This window comes from Atractosteus spatula, chromosome 20 (genome assembly GCF_055471065.1).
Source record: "Atractosteus spatula isolate fAtrSpa1 chromosome 20, fAtrSpa1.hap1, whole genome shotgun sequence".
Lineage (NCBI taxonomy): Eukaryota > Metazoa > Chordata > Actinopteri > Semionotiformes > Lepisosteidae > Atractosteus > Atractosteus spatula.
The window spans coordinates 13,727,153-13,748,225 of NC_142725.1; the positions used below are offsets into that span (position 1 = coordinate 13,727,153).

General features: G+C 40.8%; 1 protein-coding gene across 2 annotated transcripts; it reads right to left on the reverse strand.

Moving 5' to 3' along the window:
* Positions 1-305: 305 nt before the first annotated feature.
* mfn2 (mitofusin 2) lies at positions 306-20,050 on the reverse strand. 2 transcript variants are annotated; one of them, XM_088938264.1, is made up of 18 exons: positions 19,682-20,050; positions 15,258-15,436; positions 14,292-14,427; positions 13,235-13,397; positions 10,112-10,236; positions 9,770-9,878; positions 9,266-9,373; positions 8,716-8,869; positions 8,356-8,423; positions 8,139-8,260; positions 7,813-7,939; positions 7,563-7,667; positions 6,813-6,915; positions 5,732-5,952; positions 5,262-5,417; positions 4,741-4,937; positions 3,938-4,072; positions 306-2,420 (listed from the first exon to the last, which is right to left on the reverse strand). In XM_088938264.1, exons 2-18 carry the CDS (start codon positions 15,430-15,432, stop codon positions 2,351-2,353), a joined length of 2,274 nt encoding a protein of 757 aa, XP_088794390.1. In that variant the 5' UTR covers positions 15,433-15,436; positions 19,682-20,050; the 3' UTR covers positions 306-2,350. The 2 variants fall into 2 exon arrangements, with proteins under 2 accessions (XP_088794390.1, XP_088794391.1); XM_088938265.1 differs by lacking the exon at positions 19,682-20,050 and adding an exon at positions 17,522-17,600.
* Between the last annotated feature and the right edge of the window lie 1,023 nt (positions 20,051-21,073).

The following is a 21,073-nucleotide window of genomic DNA, read 5'->3' on the forward strand; positions in this document are numbered from 1 at the left end:
AAGACTGAATAAAAAGAAATAAAATACATGGTTTAAAAAAAATCCATTTAAATTTTCTAGCTGAGAGGACCAGGGTTGCATTGGAATCGATTTGAAAAATGTACCTTGATGAGGACAAAACAAATGCAGTGCTGTTCATTGATGAAAGCACAGCTGTAGTTATTTTCTACTTGAGGGGCAAGTGGCTTTTTCACCCACCACTGAAAGGTACTTTCCCCTGAGCTCACAAAAGAGCAATCACCCATAGCTGAAAGCAGAGAAGTCTTATCCCGACACGATGATCAACAAGGACTGAAGAACACATACAAAGTAATCGTGCTTATTTTTATTAGACGTTCCTTTTACAATTAGAACTGCAAAGGAGTACTACAGCCACTGCATGCACATCTACCATAAGAAAGACCACACTGTACCTTAACACTCCTTAAGTAGTAAATAATTTACTTTACCTAGCTTGGTCACTCGAAAAAGAATGTGGCAGCGGATACAAGAATACAAAAAAAACATAAAATAAGATACAATTACAAGGAAATTGTTTAAATCAAGCAGCAAAACATAAAGTGCATTTTTTGCTCCTGAAGCTTTCTTCGGAGTCACTCAAATCAGTTGGCACCAACCACACTCCAGTGTCAAATGAAAGAAAATATAAAGAAATAAAGACACCTGCTTGAGTGTCTTCTTGGGATCCGTCTCTCTGACTGAAAAAAAAACTTATGCTAAATGTAGAAATTGATACAGCGTTCGGAGTATTTTAAAAAGAGCCAGAATTGTGCCGATACCTTTGTCAAGTGTTCTACAAATCTTAAGAGCTACCATATTTCAAACATTTCCCAGTTCCTCCTCTCAATACCTCCAGGTGCATACATTTCCTTGCTTTTAAAACTGAAAGCAGTTCACAAAAGATAAATCCCTTGAGATAATTCTCTCAGACCAGCATCAAGGATATCACATCACACAATGCGATTCCATTCATCAGAGCTAGTTCAGTGAATGTACTGGTAAAACTAAGCACCCTCAACACGAAGTAAAAATACAACTTGTCTTCCTACAGCCGTAAATTAGTGTTACTTTTCTTCATATTTAACTTTTTTCTTTTACAATTCCACATAAAAACAATTTCAGAGACTTCTTTAATAAAGCACAAATCCTTTCTTCGTGGACACGATTTACTGCACTGCTCATCAGCACTACAGGAAAATTTAGAAGTCCCACCTATATCTTCTTTTTTATTCTGTTTAAGCCTGTTTTCTGTGATCTCTGATGTGCAAAAGCTAAAATTAAACTATCACTATAAAAATGTATCATGTACCTTAACCAACATATTTGAAATATCATTGTGAAATAAAGAATATTTTACGTTTGCTTAAGTGCATCCTATGCAAAAGTCAAAAAGGTCTGAGTAATCTTGTTTTTATTAATGTCCTTTCCTGCAGCTGTCTTTTAAATATTACTCTCTTGAATTATTGTCTTGGCTCCTATTAGGTACACCAATTCATTTGCTATTTTAATGCAGACTGAAATAAGCTTTTCTCTTTTTCTGTGTAGTGAAGTGAGGCAGAATGAGAACATTGTTTTTCTTCACTTGGCGACTGCATAAACAAAGAGGCTCGGACTCCACTGTGGAACAGAAGGGATGTAGAGGGGAGACACTTGTTTGCATTTCAAGTTCAATAAATCAGATATAAATGGAAAACAATTATGATAATATTACATCGTAGTTTCCACACAGGTTGTAAATATATTTTTACAGCTAAAGACCTGGGACTTGTAGGCACATTCTACAAAAATGATCAGACTTTTCAAAAGCATGGTGCTTTGCAACCATTAGGCCTGACATTAAATTAATTATGTACAGTCAAGACATGCACTCTTTTAGCAGGACTGAGTTCAGCCAAACTGTGCAGACATATAACAAACACAAATATTACTTCCGAAACCAAACATTAGACTCGAAATATGCATGGCTGTATAGGATAATCTAGTGCTTTTAAGTTATCTTTATCCACAAGGTGGCACCTACAATACTTAAAAAGGCAGTTTAATTATAAATTACAAACAATACTTAAAAGACCCAGCAAACAAACTAGTTACTTAAGAAATATCTCTCTCCAATGGCAACACATGTAATTGATATTACTTACTTATCAACTTATAAAAGCATGAAACAAAAATATCAAATGCCAAAAATGAATGACCAGACGAATCTCATAAATTGTCCAAGCTAGAAAGTGAATCATTTGCAGTCCACCTTCTGGCCAGTGTGAAGGTTCCTGGCCCATTTTACGAAGATTTTGGTACAAAGCCTAGCTATTCCAGTCGAATCTCTCTGGGCTCTCTCTCTCACTTGGCTCTATCGACCCTGCTGCAGGTACTGCTGGGTGAACATGTTCAACTCGCTGTCCAGCCAGCCTGCTTTGTTCCTGAAATCCCAAAAAGAATGGTAAGTAAAACAACACTTAGGAGGTTAAGACAGGATCAAGGAATCCAAGTCATTCACACCAAGACAGGTACAACTGCTGTTACTGCCAAGACCTGAATAACATTCAACCATTCTCCCAGCACGGCTACACCTTAGAAAGGACACCAGTCCATTGCAGGGCACACACACAAGCACACTGACAATTTAGAGACACCAGTTAACCCTAACCAGTATGATTTGATGAGAAACTGGAGCACGTAAAGAAAACTCAAGTGAATATGGGGAGAACATACAAACTTCACACAAAAGACACTACAAACCAGAATCAAACCAAGGATGTAGGAGCCGTAAAGCAGCATTTTAACCACTATCTCTCCATTTCACTCAAGAATTCAATTCTAAAAACTAACACCCAATTAAATTATTGACAAAATGTGTCAGTGACAATCTGGGCCACTTTGCTTTAAAGATTGCTTAGTAAAAAGAATAGCCAAGCTGTTCATGGCTTAAAAATATTTAAACAATACTGAATCCGCCGCTTTCAAAAGGATTTCAGAAAATGTGACGGTCATATGTGCTTCAGTTTTCTTTTTGTAATTAAATATCCAGGATAGCAAAAACAAATACAAACATTAAGATACTATTATAAAGAGATTAAATGCTCAACAGATTATGTCTCAACAATATTATTGCAAATGACTGCAGATTTTTATAGAGAACCGCAAAAACAAAAAGAGGAGAATTATTAAATTCTAGTAATGATGGGCTGAATCCTGAAGGTTTTAAAAACTTTACTCTAAGCAACCATCAGCAAGTGATCAGGATGTATTGTTGATCACTGAGATAATTAGCTATTAACAAAGTAGAACATCAGCAGCTGTATCAACCTGCAACTCGCAACTGGCAACCCACTGAAGCTAAGCAGGTCTGAGTCTGGACAGTACCTAAATGGGACCAATAGGGGGCGCTCACCCTGTGGTCTGTGTGGGTCCTAATGCCCCAGTATAGCGATGGGGACACTATACTGTAAAAAAGGGGGCTGTCCTTCTGATAAAACGTAAAACCAAGGTCCTGACTCTCTGTAGTCATTAAAAATCCCATGGCACTTCTTTAAAATGTAGGAGTGTTACTCTGGTGTCCTGGCCAAATTTTCTCCTGCCGTTTACCAATCATGGCCTCCTAATAATCTCTGAACTGGCTTCATCACTCTGTTCTCCTCCACACTGATATCTGGTGTGTGGTGAGCGTACTGGCGCACTATGGCTGCTGTCACATCATCCAGGTGGGGGCGGTGGAGGGGAGTCCCCATTACTTGTAAAGTGCTTTGAGTGGAGTGTCTAGAAAAGCACTATATAAGTGTAAGCAATTACTGTTGTTATTATTAACAAAAAAATCACAGTATGGGACCAGGGCACCCCTCTCTGAAAAAAGCATCATATAGCTTCACAGTAGAGGCCGTCAGTCGAAGCAGAGGGCCCAGTGAGAGCCCGTCTGGCTGAGCTCGTGCGCAGGCCTTACCGCAGCAGCTTGGCCTTGCTCTGCAGGGAGTCCAGCAGCTCGATCTTCGCGTTCATCTCTTTGATCTCATCTTCAAGATTCTGGCGAGTCACGTCTACTTGCTGGCAGAGCTGGGCGAACGTGCCCGCCAGTTCCCTACGTGGCACAACAACATGCGATTAGTGTGGCGCTGCTCACAGCTGGAGAACAGACAGTCGTTCAGGTAATCGATATAGTCTCTTTGGTAGCGCCTCACTTGTTTTATCTTATGTACATTCTATAACAAAAACATTATGCATAATCAATTAGATGCTAACTCCCAGGCAAGCTGGATAGAATCAATGGCCTCTTGTAGCCATTCTTACAGCTGGTACCCTGGATTAGTACAAGAAATGGCTGGATAAGATCCTTGGACCAGTTAACATTGATTTTTTACAAAGCAGTCTTCTTCCACTAGAGGGCAGCATCAGCCCTTTACCATCTAGGAAAGACTACTGTATCATGATGTATATGCAGCAATATTTTAGACCTTTTTTGGACTTTAAAATATTTATCAGCCCATTCTGGATATTAAACAGGTCCTAGCAAATCTTCTGTTGGTTGAAATACAAGTTAGACTAAAAAAAGAATGATTTAAAAGACTATATGTAATGAGAAAGTGCCATGCCTAGTAAACTCGTTAGAACTCAATTAACAACTAGATTAAATGCAAATAGTGCAGTGGAAAGCCTATAAATTCTTAATTCTTGGCTTTATTTTCTGAGAAGACTGCTGAGCTTCTTCTTTAAAGAAAATTACATAGTAAGGGAATGCAGATAACTCACTGCTGGACTTGGTGGCTGCAGTTGGAGCCGGTGTAGCTGACAATGAGCTGCAGCTTCTCGCTGGCATAGTCAACAAACTGACGCTTAAATGCTCGTTCCTTGGCCTTGTTTGTCCACGTAAGCCTCTCGTAGATGTACAGGAGCCCGTACAGTCCCACGGACAGAGCGATCAGCCGCCAGCCCACCGCTTTCCAAATCTGAGGCACAGAGAAACGCACGATGAGGTTAACATCAGTCTCAAGACACGTGAAAGGCTGTTCAGTGACTGGGTTTGTATGGACTACTTCTGAACACAGTTCAGCCTGGAACTGAAAACTAAAAATCAAGAAGCTCTAATAGATAAAGGTGAAAGGAGACTGGGTTAAAGTTCTGAAGAAAGCCTCCTGTCTCTGTAAATTCCCTTCTCCCCCAGTTAACCTGGATAACAGATGGTATTTTCTTGGAGCAGTCCAGGTTCTAAATCCTAAGAACAGCTGCTCCAACTTACTAAGAGTGTTGCTGGCACTCATTTGACTGCTTACCACTCCTCCTACGACAATAATGCCCATTGATGTCCTGGAGGTCAATGATGCCAGTCCGGTCACCATTGACACCATGAGTTCCTCCTGAGTCAAGGAGCCCTGAGGAAAGGGGGGCATGCTGGTGCTGACAGGGGTGATGGCCAAGGGACGCGGCACCTGTGAAGCCAGGAGAGAAGATTTTTACACACACCTGAGCGACCCACCTTCATAGCTCTGTCAGAAAATGCTCAACGACAGAACAAACACTCAAGACTTAAACCCATTAGGCTGCTTTATGTTCCTGTTACCAGGTTAAGATTCTCTTTCCTTCTAGACTAAAAAGGAAAACTTAGCTGGTGAGATCTCAGATGTACTGTTAGATACACAATGAAGATGAATGTTGAAATGGTTGCTTTTTAACAGGAAAGCCATGATACTGGAGAAAACATGGGAAGTGTTGAGCAGAGAATCGCGAAGCAGCATGGCCTTACCTGGTCGTTGTATCCCATGAGTGCTCTGCGGGTGTTCTTGGGCCCCAGAAAGCGGTTGACCAGCATGGTCCAACCCAAAGAGAAGTGGAAGCCAACGTCTTCCTGGAAGTCACTGCAGAGCTTGTCACAGTTGAGGTCGTAACTCAGGCTGAAGCACTGCCTTGGGACCAGTTTGTCCACCTGTTCCCGCACTGTGACTGGCAGCAAGGGCTTCAAGCCCTCTGTCAGAGCAGGGCAGAAAACAGCAGAGTTACTTCTGTAAATCCGAGCTTAATTTTGTTAAAAATCTGACTCGCCCATAATGTAAAGACCTGACTTTCAACTACTAATCAAGTGATATTTACAAGAGAACGAGTTGTAAATTCTATAACTCTCTTATCTCCTGTAATGCTCCTGTACTATCTTTTCTGTTGGTAAAGTTTGTCTTCCTTGTTGTGTTGGACTGTGCTGTAAAACTAATCTCCCCCAGATAATGATAAAACTTGAACTGAATTGTACCGAACACGCTCCTACAACACACCCACTTACAGAATTATTGGTCATTTGACACACTGTAAGATCCACAGGGCCAAACAGGGCAGGCCAGTCCTGAGCCCAGTGCTCACTGACTTCATATCAGGACAACATGTGCCTGGCAGCTTACTGGTCCACTAATCCCAACCCTATCCTGGTGAAGCCCTGGCAGATGTGCACTGCCTCTTGAGGCGCTTGGCTGGTAACACGGCCTAGATTCAAACCAGTGAAATCTGGAGTCGTAAACCTTAACAAGTTTAACTACGTAGCAACCTTGAAAATCTAATTTGCATTAATCACTTCAATTGGCAAGAAGCTCTGAATACCCCATGGAACCTAAATTTAACATTTTACTTTTGCGGTAGCATTTTTATTTTCCACTACAAAAAATACACAAGTCATTTCTTCGTAATACATGCAAGACAACATAAACCACCATGTACTGAAGGTCTTCATTTAAAAAATGATAACCTACAATGCATTAACAGAATCTAATATGCTTTAATGGAAGATATGATTTCACTGTAATGAAGAGAGGAGAGCCAGCAAGGCCGAGTGTGGGACTGACCAATCATCTCCGTCTGGGTGGTCTGTAGGGCAGTGGTGATGGCATTGGAGCACCTCTCTGACATATTCCTTCCCAGGACCTCCTCAATGTGTTTGTGGAGCTCCTGGGACAGGCCAAGAGGAGAGGGTAAAACACACTGCACTCACTTTCAACATTTTTGAAGAACTCCCCCAACAAAACTCCAAACAAAAGCCCCACTATAAGTCGTGCTATTATTTTCAAGGCCAGTGGGAGACGTCACATTTTAATCTTAACCTTCTTTCCATTCTGACGCAGAATACTGAAGATTTTAAAACCCCACATTTCTGGCACAATACTGTTTTACATGAGTTGGGTGAAGATAACAGTTAATTTTCCAATGCGATCCTAAAATTACAGTACGAAAAGGTCCATTTAAAAAAAAAAAATGTAAAAGTAAATGCGCGCAAATGAAGAAATGCGTGAGAAAATGATATCTTCATATGCAAAAACATCTCATCTGGAGCACTGCTACATTTTCTTTGTGACTTTAAATCTGTAGACGGAACAAAGATGAGATGATGTACAGTCACAAGTGCAACAGTTCTCTTATCACCAAAGCAATCAGAGGATACTGTCAAACAAAAGCATTGGTTACACTATTTAAAGATGTCAAGTTTCATTTTCTCACATGATCAGACGCTCTTTTAATTCTCCAGCAATACGTGATATAAAATGCACTGCTAACAATCACTGGAGTAGAACAACAGTGGGGCAACACAGGGCACTCACATTCTTATAAACCTTAAGAACCACTTGGGAAGGGTGAAAATCCATGTGGAAATCGTCCACCAACACATACAGACGCCGAATCTCTTCAGCCATCGCGTTGGACACCTTTAAGCAAAACAGAAATAAATATTATTAACTGAAATAGGAGCATGGAACAGATTATAGTTATAGTTATAAACAGATAAAGTGGCTAATCTTTTATCTCATGTAGAGGATATGTATATCTTAGAAGGCTACTTAGATATCCTACCTGCCTCTCCACCTCCTCCGTGATCTGCTTAATCTTACTCTTACAGTCCAGGGTCAGCAAATCCAGCTGCTTATCAATGAACTCCAACCTGTCCTGTCTCTCTTCTCTGGTCTCCATGCAGTGAACCCTAAAACCACAAAGACAGCAAGACTCATTGGTCACGTCACTTGAAAAGCCTTCAAATCATTTCAACAAACTACTTAAAAGCTACCTTGTACCTTAATGACACTCCCTGTCGAAAAATAAATTGTTCTTCCAGTAAACATTCTTTTAGAAAATTAAAGTCAATGCAGTAAGTGATGCAGTACGATGGGGAACATGCCCACCTTTGCTCTTGTGCAGCGATGTGAACTGAATCCATGATCTGCCGCAGGGTTTCCGATATCTGCTTGGCCCTCACTGTGTGTTGCTCAAACTTGGTCTTCACTGCAGACTGGGAGATGCACTCCTTCAAAAGAGCAAGCCGAAACCGTCCTCTGAGAAACTGCACGGCAGTGGCGTTTCAGACGCTATCAACGTCAGGAAACGACAGTGCTCGCTTACTTCAAACCGCCTCTCAAAGTTCTGAAACTCAAACATTCTTGCTTGAAATCCTTCAGCTAGAGCTCCTCCTATTAAACAATGTAAAACACAGTGTGATTAGTCATCACCAATATCATATTATTACATTACAAGGCAAATGCAAATGGATTTGCGTTCCCCCCTCCCCCCATTACAAAGGTGTCTGCCTCACCTGCTGGTGGAAAAGCAAGCCTAACATGAACAGAACTAATGATTTAAGAATGTCCAAGTAGGCCTTTCCAAATCGTTACTTCAAGCATGCAAAGTTCTGATCCAATTTGACATAGAGGTTTCCACCCAAGTGATTTATGACACCACACAGCGAGGCACTGAACAATCTACCTCCTTCTGGCATTCCCTGGGCCTTCTGGATACGGGCCTGCAGGACCTCCTTGGCTGACACGAAGAAGATGCGGTCGCTGGCCTGAGCACGGTCCACCACGGCCAGCTCATCCACCAGGAAGCTGGTGCAGCGGTCCATGTGCTGATGGCGTACCTACACGACAGCGCGGAGAGACTGAACTCGCCCCCACCTCCTGGCCTGATCATCTCACTCATCCTACCCCCAGGCCCTGAAAACCACAGCCCAGTGACACAGGCTTCAGAAACGAAACCTTCTTTGATCAGCTCAAATCTGATTGCCTCATCTCTGGTTTTGGACCCCTGACGATATTTTCACAAGAAAACCAATCAAATACAAAGTACACATGAACGGCCTATAATTCTACAGTTCCTCTAATCTTGCAAAAGTTATCTGTCTCGCATATAACTTAGCACAGGACATGCAGAATTAGTTAGAAAACAATATGGCTTGTAGGTAGAAAGAAGTTTAAATGTGCCTTAATGGCAGGCACAGTGTGAGCACCGACGTCATCAGCTGCCTTCTCCTCACCTCCTCCATGTACTCGGGCTCAGAGGCCGAGGCGTCCCAGCGGTTATTCAGTATGAAGATATTTGGTCGGGAAAGGCGCTCGTTCACTTTGTGGAAAAACTGCTTTTCCTAAAGTTAGACCAAAGAAGAAAGGCTTTAAGGTGGAATTGAAACATAGTGGTGTAAGGTGGAGAGAGTAATAATACATCAGCAGAGTACCAGATAAGGTCAGTGGAACAACATTTAGAAAATCTGTCTAATGTTCATTTTTGTTATATAATTCTATGAAGTAATCTCTTAGACTATATATTCTCAGTGTCAGCAGCTCTTTCTTTGGCTGACTAATAAACGTTATGCCATTTATCAATCTGATTTCTCTTTGACATCAGCAGACTATAGTTAGCCTTATCATAATCACTGTACCTCAGGGATTTAATATTGGGAAATAAAAACAGGACGTTTTTATCTTCCATCTTTTTCCAGCGTCACAATCTGTTTGTATTAGATCCCACATGTCCCTCTCACCGTCTGCATCAGTGTCGACTCGGAATTGGCCACCAACACAAACACATCGGCGTCCAGGCAGAACTTGTCAATCCAGCTGTCCAGCTCGGTGGTGACATCAATCCCAGGGCTGGAAACATGCATTTGGGATGAGAGAATAGAGCATCAGGCCCAGCACACAGCAAACACAGGCTAAGCAACTAGACTGAACCGAAACTGAAGGCAATCCAGGTGGAAAAAAAAAACGCACACCAGCTACACGAATGCTTTTCTATGTAACTTTCAGTGTGCATAAAACAAACAGATTTTTCAAATGATGCTCAGAAATGGCAACATTGCCGCTTCTGAGCAACAAGGCCCTACCTGTCCACGAGCACCAGGTCATCACGCAGCAGGGCACACTTGGCCTTGGGCCACATGACACACACCAGACTGCCCGCGTCCAGGTGTTCGTCCTGGTGGAGGGCATGAGCCAGCTGGTTCACCGTCTGACAGGCAAGCAGAGAGAAGACAGGCACTCACTCACTGGGCACTCCGATCAGGGGCGTGCAAACCTGCCACTTCAAAACCTTCTTATTTTTAAATCAGATTCCTTAAACACAAACATTCATGCCATGGGGCTAGGACGTCCCTTTCTTCTTTTCTCAATGTGCTGTGAAATAACCGTCTTCGTTACACTGTTTTGAGGCATATGTTTCCAAATATACTGCTGAAAAGGTTGAACTGACCCTTTTGGTTTTACCTAGAACAATCTTAGCTATGTACAGTATTTCCATGTCAGGGTGTGGCAAACTCATTAGCTGGCCTGAGGTGGGGGTGGTGTCCTGTATAAACTCACTGGCCTGAGGTGGGGCTGGTGTCCTGTATAAACTCACTGGCCTGAGAGGTGGGTGGTGTCCCTTAAAGACACAGGGCAGAAGGTTCTCTTACCCTTTATACTTAAAAGGTAAAACATACCCTCCAGAAATGTTATGAAGGGGGTCACATGCATTCATACATATTAACACAAACGGTCCATCTCAGACCATGTCAAGGTTTTAATCATTTTATTCAACTGCTCCTATTTGCTCCCATGCCAAGTTCTCCTGTTCCCTTTATCAGCTTCTTCAGTCTTAGATTGTGACATCCATTTGAAATTCACATATGCCAATGTGTGAATCAATTTAATTAAGTTATACTTGGTGGACTTTTTGTGCATGATGTTTCTACCAGCCTGGGCGTTATTGCTCATTGTGAAATCAAACCTATATATTTACATTCTTAAATATAAACTAAGTGTTGGGTTATAAGTGAAGCAAAATACAAAGTAAGTGAACCAACATGCATCATCATTTTTTTTAACCAAATTAACTGATAAACTACAGAGTAGTTCAAGGCTGCATTGTGAAGAATGCAAAACTCAGGACATCATCAGAGCACAGCCAGACAGCCACTGCTGACTTGCCATTTTCAACAGATGTCTCTGATGCTGTGTTTTCTCACAAGGTACAGGTAAGACAACACGGAGCAGGAAAAGGTCAGGCTTTGAGGTGAGCAATCAGAAGAATGAAGCTGGGCTCCAGATGTGCAACCTGCACCCTCTGCCCATCTCTCCTGGCCTTCCAGGAGCAGCTCCCCACGCTACCTCCACAGACAACTGCAGAAAGAGATGATTTAAAAAGCCTACATACTGTAAAAGGCTGAATTAGGCTATGCAATGAGCCATTGTTTTTACTTCCTTGATGTGTCAAACTTATCCAAAAGGCTGTCAACCTGCCAAGTCATCTAGACACAACGTACTGAGACTCTGAGCTCTGGAAATGGCCCAAAGAATTTGTGGCAGACAGTGCACAGGCCCTGTCATACCTCATCCGCAGCTCCAGTTAGGAGGACAGCCACAGGGCAAGCTATTAGCACTCAGGTATTTGGCAGAAGAGAAAACCCTGTGGTCGACTTTTTATTCCTGGAGCCAGAGACTGTATTCCAGACAATACAGCGGATGTATCAAACAGTTTTCTTTATTAAACATTCTCTTAAATGTGGGAATAGCCCTCACCCCTGTAATGCTACACAGCTACACAGCAAAACAGCTGGACTGGCAATACAGGGAACACATTCAATAACTGCCCATTGTATCATTAAAGCATGTTCAAAAATCTGAATAAACTGATTTTTTAAAACCTCACAAATTCAGTTTCAAATTTCAGAACACGGGTCTTAAAGTCAAATTTCCGCCAATGGTAATTTCAGTATAATGCTTAAATGATTCACTAACCCAAACAGACTCCTTCATCTAAGAAAGATTTAATTTTGGATCCTGGTCTACATAAGAACTAAATTTAATTAAGGACAGTGCATGCACTTAATCAGGTTCACAATGAGGGGGAAGAGTGTTCCCCTTGTTAAAAGAGTGGGTAATGCCTGTAAATATACGTGATGCCCTTCAGAAAATGTCTGAAAGGTATCATTTGCTTTTTAACTAAAATGGGTAAGAGAACCTGCTGTCCACTGTCCACTGTCCACTGAACACCAGCACCCCATCCCATACCAGCAATGAGTTTATAGGACCCAAACTCCACCCGAGACAAGTGATGAGTTTCCCACACCCTGACCTCAGGTTCTGCAAGCAATACATAGCTAAGATTGTTCTTGGTGAAACAAAAAGGTCCAGTTTAACTTTTTCAGCAGCAGAACTGGACGCATATGCTTCAGAACAGTTTAACGACAGCAGTTCTTTTCACAGCATACACTGTATGATAAAGGGATATTCTACACCCCATGACATCAATCCCATTTTTAGTTTCTATACTTAGGCCTTCCTTTTGCAGTGTAGCAATTTGAACACCTAATCTGAATTGGGATTTAGGAAGTTAATCTGGATGTTTGTTCCAGCAATGAGTATAAAGAGAAACAACAGCTATGCCTACAATAGCTCTCAGTTTAACTTGGTGGAGTTACAGGGACAGTGCCCTAGTGATCTGGTCCAAGTGGATCCAGCATAAGTAGACAGAAATGATGTAACAGAATAAAAAATGGCTACAAGTATTGCTATCTCCCTGCTCCAAGGAATGAGCATGAGTGATAAGGTGAGAGGAGCAGTATAAGTAATTAAGGTGCTTTCAGATCCCAGCATTATACAAAAATGTACATAAATCCTTTTTCTACAACACACTGAAGAAAAGACTTATAACTGTATTATAATCAATTAGAGAATTACAGACACCAAACGAGTTTCCATACTGTATTCCCAAATGAATTCTTTTCAAGTTCATAATCAATCTGGTGGTACGGCTATAAGATTTATTACATTCACTCCCTATAGCACTTTTTATAACACAATAGTGTAACTATATACAGATGATCTATTTTTGTAGATATTGATCTAGTTTTAAATTAATATTTTTGTGTGGTTGAGCTACACTCCTGTGTCCGTGACTACAAGAGGAAAGACTACTTCCTCGGAGAGCAGGAATCACTGCTCAACAGGACGCCCTTGCTGTAGCTTACTTTGACACTCTTCCTCTCCTCCGAGCCCTCAGTCAGCAGGTAGGAGTCGTTGCCATCGGTGCCCTCCACTCGCAGGAAGCAGTTGGTGGTGTGCCCGATGCCCGAGGGCAGGACCTTGTCCCAGAGCATCGCATTGATCACTGAGCTCTTCCCATTGCTCGTCCTGTCCGGAGGGCAACACAGACGTGTCACGCAGGTGGGGGTAGGGGTGATTCAACCAGACAAGATTAAATTACCTGAATTGCACATCCATACAGCCAGGATAAAAATTATTGCTTTGACAGCCTGTTTAAACATTGAATGTCTTGGCAGTAGAAGCCTTCAGTTAAAAATTTCAAAAAATTCAAGTAAAAATTTGTCCAGTTCCAGAATGTACTCTCCTCGTTTACTATAAAATAAAAGGGGGAACCTGACCAAGCTATTTAATGCATTTTCTCATTTTATTAATGAATTTTAGCTAGGATCTCCTTATAAATATTACAGAAATATAATCTCCTCATAATATTTCTAGAAACATTTATGAGAAAATACTCAGCTTTTTCAAAGACAAAACAAACACAGAAATAATAAAAGCTGGCTTTAATCGTTTAGAGAAAGGTCACGAGAGTTTTCACCTCTTTCGGGGTTTCGGTCTGTGTAGTGTAGTGTGCACTCCTATAATGATACTCTATGTTTCATCTACTGTATCAGAAGGTTTTGATGCAGCAGGATTGCAGTGTACAGGACGTGAAATACTGTGGGCAGTAATCAAGCGTTTTTACATCCATATGAGAAACCGAGATCCCCCATATGAATAACCTAATCCGAATTTTATTTCAGAAACTCATACTTGTAAGATAAAACAGTGATACAATAACAGAGGGACAGTGAACTGAAATGCCAGAATGCACTCAAAAGCAGTTCAGTCTACTTCAACACTTCTCCACTCCATCACAATTCTTAGGATAAGGGAATAATGTATTTATGCTTTATGGTTATGGTGACTGGGCCATAACACTACACAGTATCTCAATAAAACACAGCAATATTGCCCTGTCTAATATACACTGTGCTTTACCTCCCAAAAAAGGCCACTTTCATGTGTCTCCTGGCCAAAACCTCGCTGATCCCTGCAACCTTGGACAGATAACCTTTCACCTCCATCACCTGCTCCTCTGTGGCAATAGGGTCCAAATCCTCATTCTTGTATGTCTCTGCAGAAAGATTCATTTACAAGAAAATCACAATACAAAAAAAAAGTGGACAACTGCAATCAGAGTTAAGAGTTGCATGTCAGGCTTCAAAAGGAGAGTTCAAACGGTTTAGTACCATTCCAATTTAAAATTGCCCCAATTCTTACTTTTGGAGTACTCAATGCTCAACTCAAACTCAAAACACTGGGAAAAAAGTGGAAAAGAAATATGCATTTACTGAAAGCAATGAAGCAAAAACATGAAAATTAAAGGAAAAGGCCACTGCATAGATGCAAATATTTAGGTTAACAAATTAACTGTTTGATTACCTTGTTTCAGAAAATGAGACAAGTAGTCTGACTTTTCTAAGTCACTTTCTGTGAAGTTTTTCTTTGACATTAAATTACAATATGCTATGCAGTCCATCAGATATAGGTATGCCTCCACTATACATTGATTTCTTTGCCTGTTTATTCACAAATGCATTGCTGCTATACTCAAGCAAAAATTGGTTTTCGTTGTCCAATGCTTAGCAATAACTAAATAGTACAATTTAATAGTAAATATTTACAATAAACATGTTTTTATTGTGATACTGCATGAATTTATATTCTGTGTCAAAATCTAAATTGCATTTCTGAGCCACAGAACCTAATCTCCCTCTTTGACATGAATCCTAACGGGGAGAACTGATTTGTTACCTGTTAATTTGCGGTGCAGTGCACTTTTCTACAAGGCATGCCCAGTGAATCCCCAGGAACGACTGTCCACGTGACCACCACTGAAACAGGCATTCAGGCCACCTGTGAAGCCTCACTGGAATATCGCGATGGGCAGTAGAAGATGCTTACCTTCAAGGAAGGCCGAGCTCTCCTTGATGTAGGCACCCAGCTGCTCAAAGATGCCATTGATTTTCTTCTTGGCGGTGACGAAGTGCTTGAGAGGCGAGGCATTCACCTCCGCCATTAGTCTCTTGTCCTTCTTGCTGATCGCAGTGGAGTTGGTACGAGAGAAAATCAGAGACATTGCGCTGTAAAACAAAGAAACCAAAAGTGGGTTCATTCCTGTGTCTGCGCTCTTGGTCCTCTTCCATGGATCTGACTTTTTAACATAACTAAAACTCTGCCATCTAGTTTTTTTAGTAGAATCTCAGGAAAGGTGATTAAGGGCTTGTCCAAAAACAGTTGCTTGGTCTCATACACCAAGAGCACACAACAGAATACTTAACTCAGTAGTTAAAGATGAACTGCAGTATCAGACTGCATTTTGGAAGAGTAATTATTTCATAAAAAGGAAGGAATTTTACTGTCAAACATTTCTTACAATACTAAAAGAATAATTTTAACACAAAACAGAAATTAGTCAGCGGATACTTGCACTGGAAGAATTTTAAGGCCTCCGACCTTGAGTTAGAATTAATTATGCAAGCTGTTCAAAGTTTCTCTAAATTTCCAAAGAGAAATCTGTGCCATCTGAATAACCTTGACACAAATTAGGCGATTCAGCCTAGATTTTATTCCTGGAAAATGTGTTCACAAATACAAGCAAGCATGGTATGCAATTATAATGAAGTTAACTTTGATGAAGTTCATTTGTAGGTCACAAAAGCCGGTCGTTGCTTAGGTAACACTATTAAAATTTAAACAACTGCTACTTCAATACAATACAGTAATATTGCCATAGTCTCTTTCTCATAAAGGCAATGACTCTTTATGAGTCGTAAGAGGGCGATAAGCAGAGATCACTGGTGACACAAAAAAGTCTAATATTTCACAGTAGAGCCCAAACTTCAGCATAAATGAGATTTTCTCCGGTAAACTAGGCATTAAATCTTTTCACTAAAGACAAGAAATCACTTGGCTGAAGCTCTGTTATACTACAATATAACTAACCTGCAGGTAGTAAAACATTCGTACTAAAAACGTCCATTTTGTAGTATCATGTGTGGTGGTGATACTACAAAATACTTGGTGTGCTCAAAAGTTCTACAGAACTGAAAAATTTAAATAACAATATTCAGAACAATATCTTAAGAATATTCTTGGTACAGCTTGTCATGGGTCTCAGGTGCCATTCGGTTATTTCCTGTACTTTAAAAGGATTTGCTTTAGACAATTTAAATAATTAAGTGGCAACATATTTTAGCAAGCATTTACAGTATTTTGTGTGTTAACAACACAGTTTATCAAATGTATTAATGTTTCTAATGATGAGAATATTCTTGGATTCTCAAAACCCTTTTTTTCCCCAAAGAAGATGACAGTTGCTTTTAGAGAAAATACCCCTTAATACTATTTGAACAATTCGTGGGTGTATTTCTTCATAGTACTTTATAAACATGTCAAGTACATTTTTTTTTCTGTATACTTAAATCCATATAAGGACACAGAAATAAATGTAAAGTGCACATACAACTGATTTTACTTGACTTGAACTCAGAGTAAGCCTGAGTTCTTTGGCAACAGTAGTGCACCTCTGCACTGATAGTGCAGCAGGGCCATAATCAAAATCCCCAATCTCATTAAACAAAAGGTCTCAACTAATCTTTTCTATTGCTGAATGAATAAACAAATGTTTCCCTGACTTTCATCTCGGTTATAGTGAGAGCCAGACTGTTCTTCAGAGGGATGGACTGCAGGCCCACCCTGTCTGTGAGAAAGTCACCTTGAAAGGGCTCTTGGGAAATGTCCAGCTCACTTCCTGCTGCAGGGAGTCCAGTCACACAGCCTTTGTGTGAGTGACATTCCCCAAGACTCAAATTCATGGTTCTCCTTTACAGTGGATCAGAGCCACCACCACCAGATAAAGACGAAACTCAGTATGATGCATGCAACAAAGTAATCAATCAATTACAACAAAGTAATTGATCGTGACATATGTGAACCAACAACAATGCAGAGAATGTGGATCAAAGCATGTCAAAAAGTCACCTACTATTATACTAAACATCTGTTGGACGGTTATACAGTTTTGTATTCAGAACCTCAAGCCAGGCACTAAAAGCTGCGTTTGAATTATTAGAGTCTGGTGCAAAATCTTGCAAACTCTTGGAAACACACAAATATCCCGACAAACTCTTATCATTATCAGGATCATTTACCAACGAGCCTCTCACCTTGTCAGGCCTTCTGCTTCTTCCAGAGAACCGGTGAATCAACCGTAGCCTTTCCCCCCACCCCGGTCCTGTCTTTGCAGTCCTGTGTGCCTGCCCCACATGCCTCTGCACGGCTACTGAGCGCACCAATCATCACTTCTCTTAACCTAGCCTTGCAAGGCAGCATTACCAAGTATAAATCCAGCAGCCCGACAGAGACGGAGAGCAAGGATAAGTGCTGCTCGTGACTTTCTTTCCTGCCAAGAGGGGAGGTAAAAGTTCTGTAAGAATGGCAGGACCACTCAGACAGCATAACTTGCCTGGGCCTCTCTGACATGCACTAGGCTGGGTCAAATAAACACGCAATTGTCTGCCCTCTTGTGCAAGTGACTGCAGACACACCTCCTCAGACACACCACACACATCTCTGGTGAAACAATATGAAGCTACAGAATGCACAGGTTCTGTTCACTATTGGTGCATAAGGCACAGCTTTGTGGACAAGACTCCAAACATGGCTGAGACACCCAAATACGAAGGAATGCAGATGCAAAACATCCCGCATGTTCTTCTCATTGTTAATTTTCTAGCCCACACAAAGCTAATGTGTATCTAAAGATCAGACAAAGAAACACGAAAAGATGACACATAAAGCCGAAGTCCTGACTCTCTGTGATCATTAAAAATCCCAGGGTTTTTCTTGAAAAGAGTAGGGGTGTTAGTAGTTAGTAGGGGTGTTGGTGTCCTGGCCTTTACCAATCATGGCCTCCTACTAATAAGTGTAAGCATGATGATGATGATGATAAAGATTACAATATAAAAAGCTGCTTATAGAGCACAACCCTCTAATGATGCACAAAATGTTTTTTTCTTGCAAGGACAAGGATTGAAATAGATGCTTATCATTATCTACTACTCATGTGGTTAGATGCACACACTCATATTCTGTTAGTACAGACCACAACCTGCTCTCTCTGCTTGCTGTTTGAAGGGTTAAACTTCCCTCAGTTCACAGCTAATAATATTCAGCCCCGTGCAACCTTTCACCCACATTGCCTGATAGCAGTCACCGATGGGCAAGTCAGCCCAGAGAGAACTGGAAACTCCCTAGTTACCATGGAAAAAAGCGCTTATTATATTCCTGCATTCCACAGTGCACTTTTCCAGATCAATTTATTGATTATTTTAAAGACCTTGCAAATTCTCCCAAAACAATAAACTACAGCTTCGCCATTATTAATTCACAAAATGAATTTAAAAAAGAGAACTGCACCAAAAATCATAATAAATAATAAACAGTGCACAACCACCCCCTAGAGAGACAGTACAGATAGAAATTAACTTAACATTTACAATTTAAATGCATGTAATAACAGCTAGAAAATGCAACCAAGAAGCTTAAAAAACGTACTCAACTCAACTTTAAACACCCCCCCCCCCAAAACAAAATACAGCTCTATGGTAAATTCTAATATTCTATAGAAATAGTACAGTATCAAAATAGGATTCGTTTATTTAAACCTTAACGTGAAATTTCACAGTATCATCTGCAATAAAAGAGATTCCTTGTCTGCTTCCTTAACACAGCAGTACTCTACAGTAGAAGCTGTAACGTCGTCTAGTTCACATTACTCTTAGAGGTGATCAGAATTACTTGTCAAGCAATACATTTCCCTGATCTCGTTAAAAGAAAAAAAGTAAAAATCTGAGGCCCTCGCTTGAATCCACCTTGCCCTCGACTTAAGGATGCTCCTATTTGTTTAAAATTTAGAAAAACCAATGTAAGGCAGCAGGATATCATCGTGAACAAAAACATAACCATTTCAGCATTTCCTTTAACTTAGGCAATTACTGAACCTGTTACCCAAGAGAGCGGTGTTAAATAGAAGCAGTTACTGTACATATGCACCGGTGCCCGATAGGTTCTGCTGTTTCAACCAATACAAAAGCTGTCATTTATTCCACTGTAACATCGTGAAAGGCCGAGCAAGTGGCTAAAAAACTATGGAAAGCACTAGGCCTTTAATTATTCTGCAGGGTGGAGGTTTTAACGAATATTAACTATATATTACTGTATACATGAAACTAATCAAACATCTATTTAAACAGCTACGTGACTCAACTATGCAATACCGTGGTTCGTTTATACACATTAGAAATAACTTGTATTTCTTACTGTACCTTTAAGGGTAAGGCGTGGATCACAGGTCTTGCATTTTGGGCTTTGCGTTATGCTCTGCCGAACTAAAATCCAATCTGGATAACCTTTCTGGTAGAAGATCGTTATATTGTTACGGCTGGGTCACTTTCCCACAACTGGCGTAGATACTTGGTTCGATCGAGGTACCAACTCCTCTGCGGGCGAAGCGAAGCACTTTTCTCGGCTCTTTCGTTGGTTCCGCTTTTTTACTTTAAGTCCGAAAGAGATCCCTCGGACCCTTCCAATTATAGCTGAAATTTCACATGTATCATGCCTCCTTCACCTTCAGTCTCTCACTCTCACTCCCTGTCAGCCATTAACGCCCGATACGTCATCAACTGCGCCACCAAAAGGAGGCTAGTACGTTCAATAAAAGCGACAAAGAGCGCTGGTGATGAAGGGTTGGGACGTCTATTTTTCTGATGAATTACTCTTGTTTAAATTGAGAACTTATTCGGCAATAAACAGTCCTCTATATTGAGCTGATCTATAACCTCGTATGTATTGTAATAACTATGCATTTCTTTGCTCAAATCGTAAAAAAAAAACACCATGTCTGCAAATTCAGCGCGATGTGTGCAATTTTGTGCTGATTGCAGCCTCATATTTAGCTATTAACTATATCAGGTTTAATTCTTTATGGCCTGTTGGGAGTTCAAAGTCCTCCCAGTATAAAAACTCTATGAACTCAGTCTCGGCTTAAGTGAGGAGGAAGGAAAAAAATTTAAATGCAGAATCGAGGTGGACACTTGTTAAGAATTTGTCTTGACAGAGTCAGATGTGAATGATGACCTACAATAGTGGCAGTTCTTCTTGTTTTATGTCTAAACAAACTTAACTAAAAAATCAGGCCATTAAGGTTTAAGATGTATAATTTATTGTGTTTTTAAGCTCATACTAACAGCTTACAAACAACCGTTCAGCACTCACCTAGGTGCTGTGACAGCCATTATGTGCCAACAGCCATACCACATAACAGATCAGCTGGAGAAGTGAGTTATTACTTCACCCATTGAATTAAGAGAGGCTTTAAGGAGGTCAGGTTATGGAAAGCCCAGAATGAAAATCACCAGAACACCAGAGCTAACACACCCCTGTATTTAACCTGGTGCCTACCACCATATAATTTAAGAATTCTGCTGCAGGTGCCACTTGCAAAACTTTTTTGTGGCTTCATCAAGGGCATCATTACCATTGTGCTGAAAACGATTTACACTAGGGTGAAATTGCCACATAGAAATTTTACCGTTTCTTTAACAAAGCCAGCAGTGCACCAGTGTGCCATGGGGTACGCTGAGAAAAGTGCTGTATGACAGGTTCTTCAGGGATTTTATTAGATGATCGAGTAGCCAGGACTTCACAGTAATGTCTCC

Bases quoted from the DNA above. Each gene is read 5' to 3' on its own strand.
- mfn2 (XM_088938264.1), bottom strand. From the start codon at position 15,432: ATGTCTCTGATTTTCTCTCGTACCAACTCCACTGCGATCAGCAAGAAG. The intron at 6,916-7,562 runs GTGAGTGCCCTG...GGCCTGTCCCAG, and splicing joins TTCTTAAGGTTTATAAGAAT to GAGCTCCACAAACACATTGA. The intron at 2,421-3,937 runs GTAAGGCCTGCG...TTGGGATTTCAG, and splicing joins AGCAAGGCCAAGCTGCTGCG to GAACAAAGCAGGCTGGCTGG.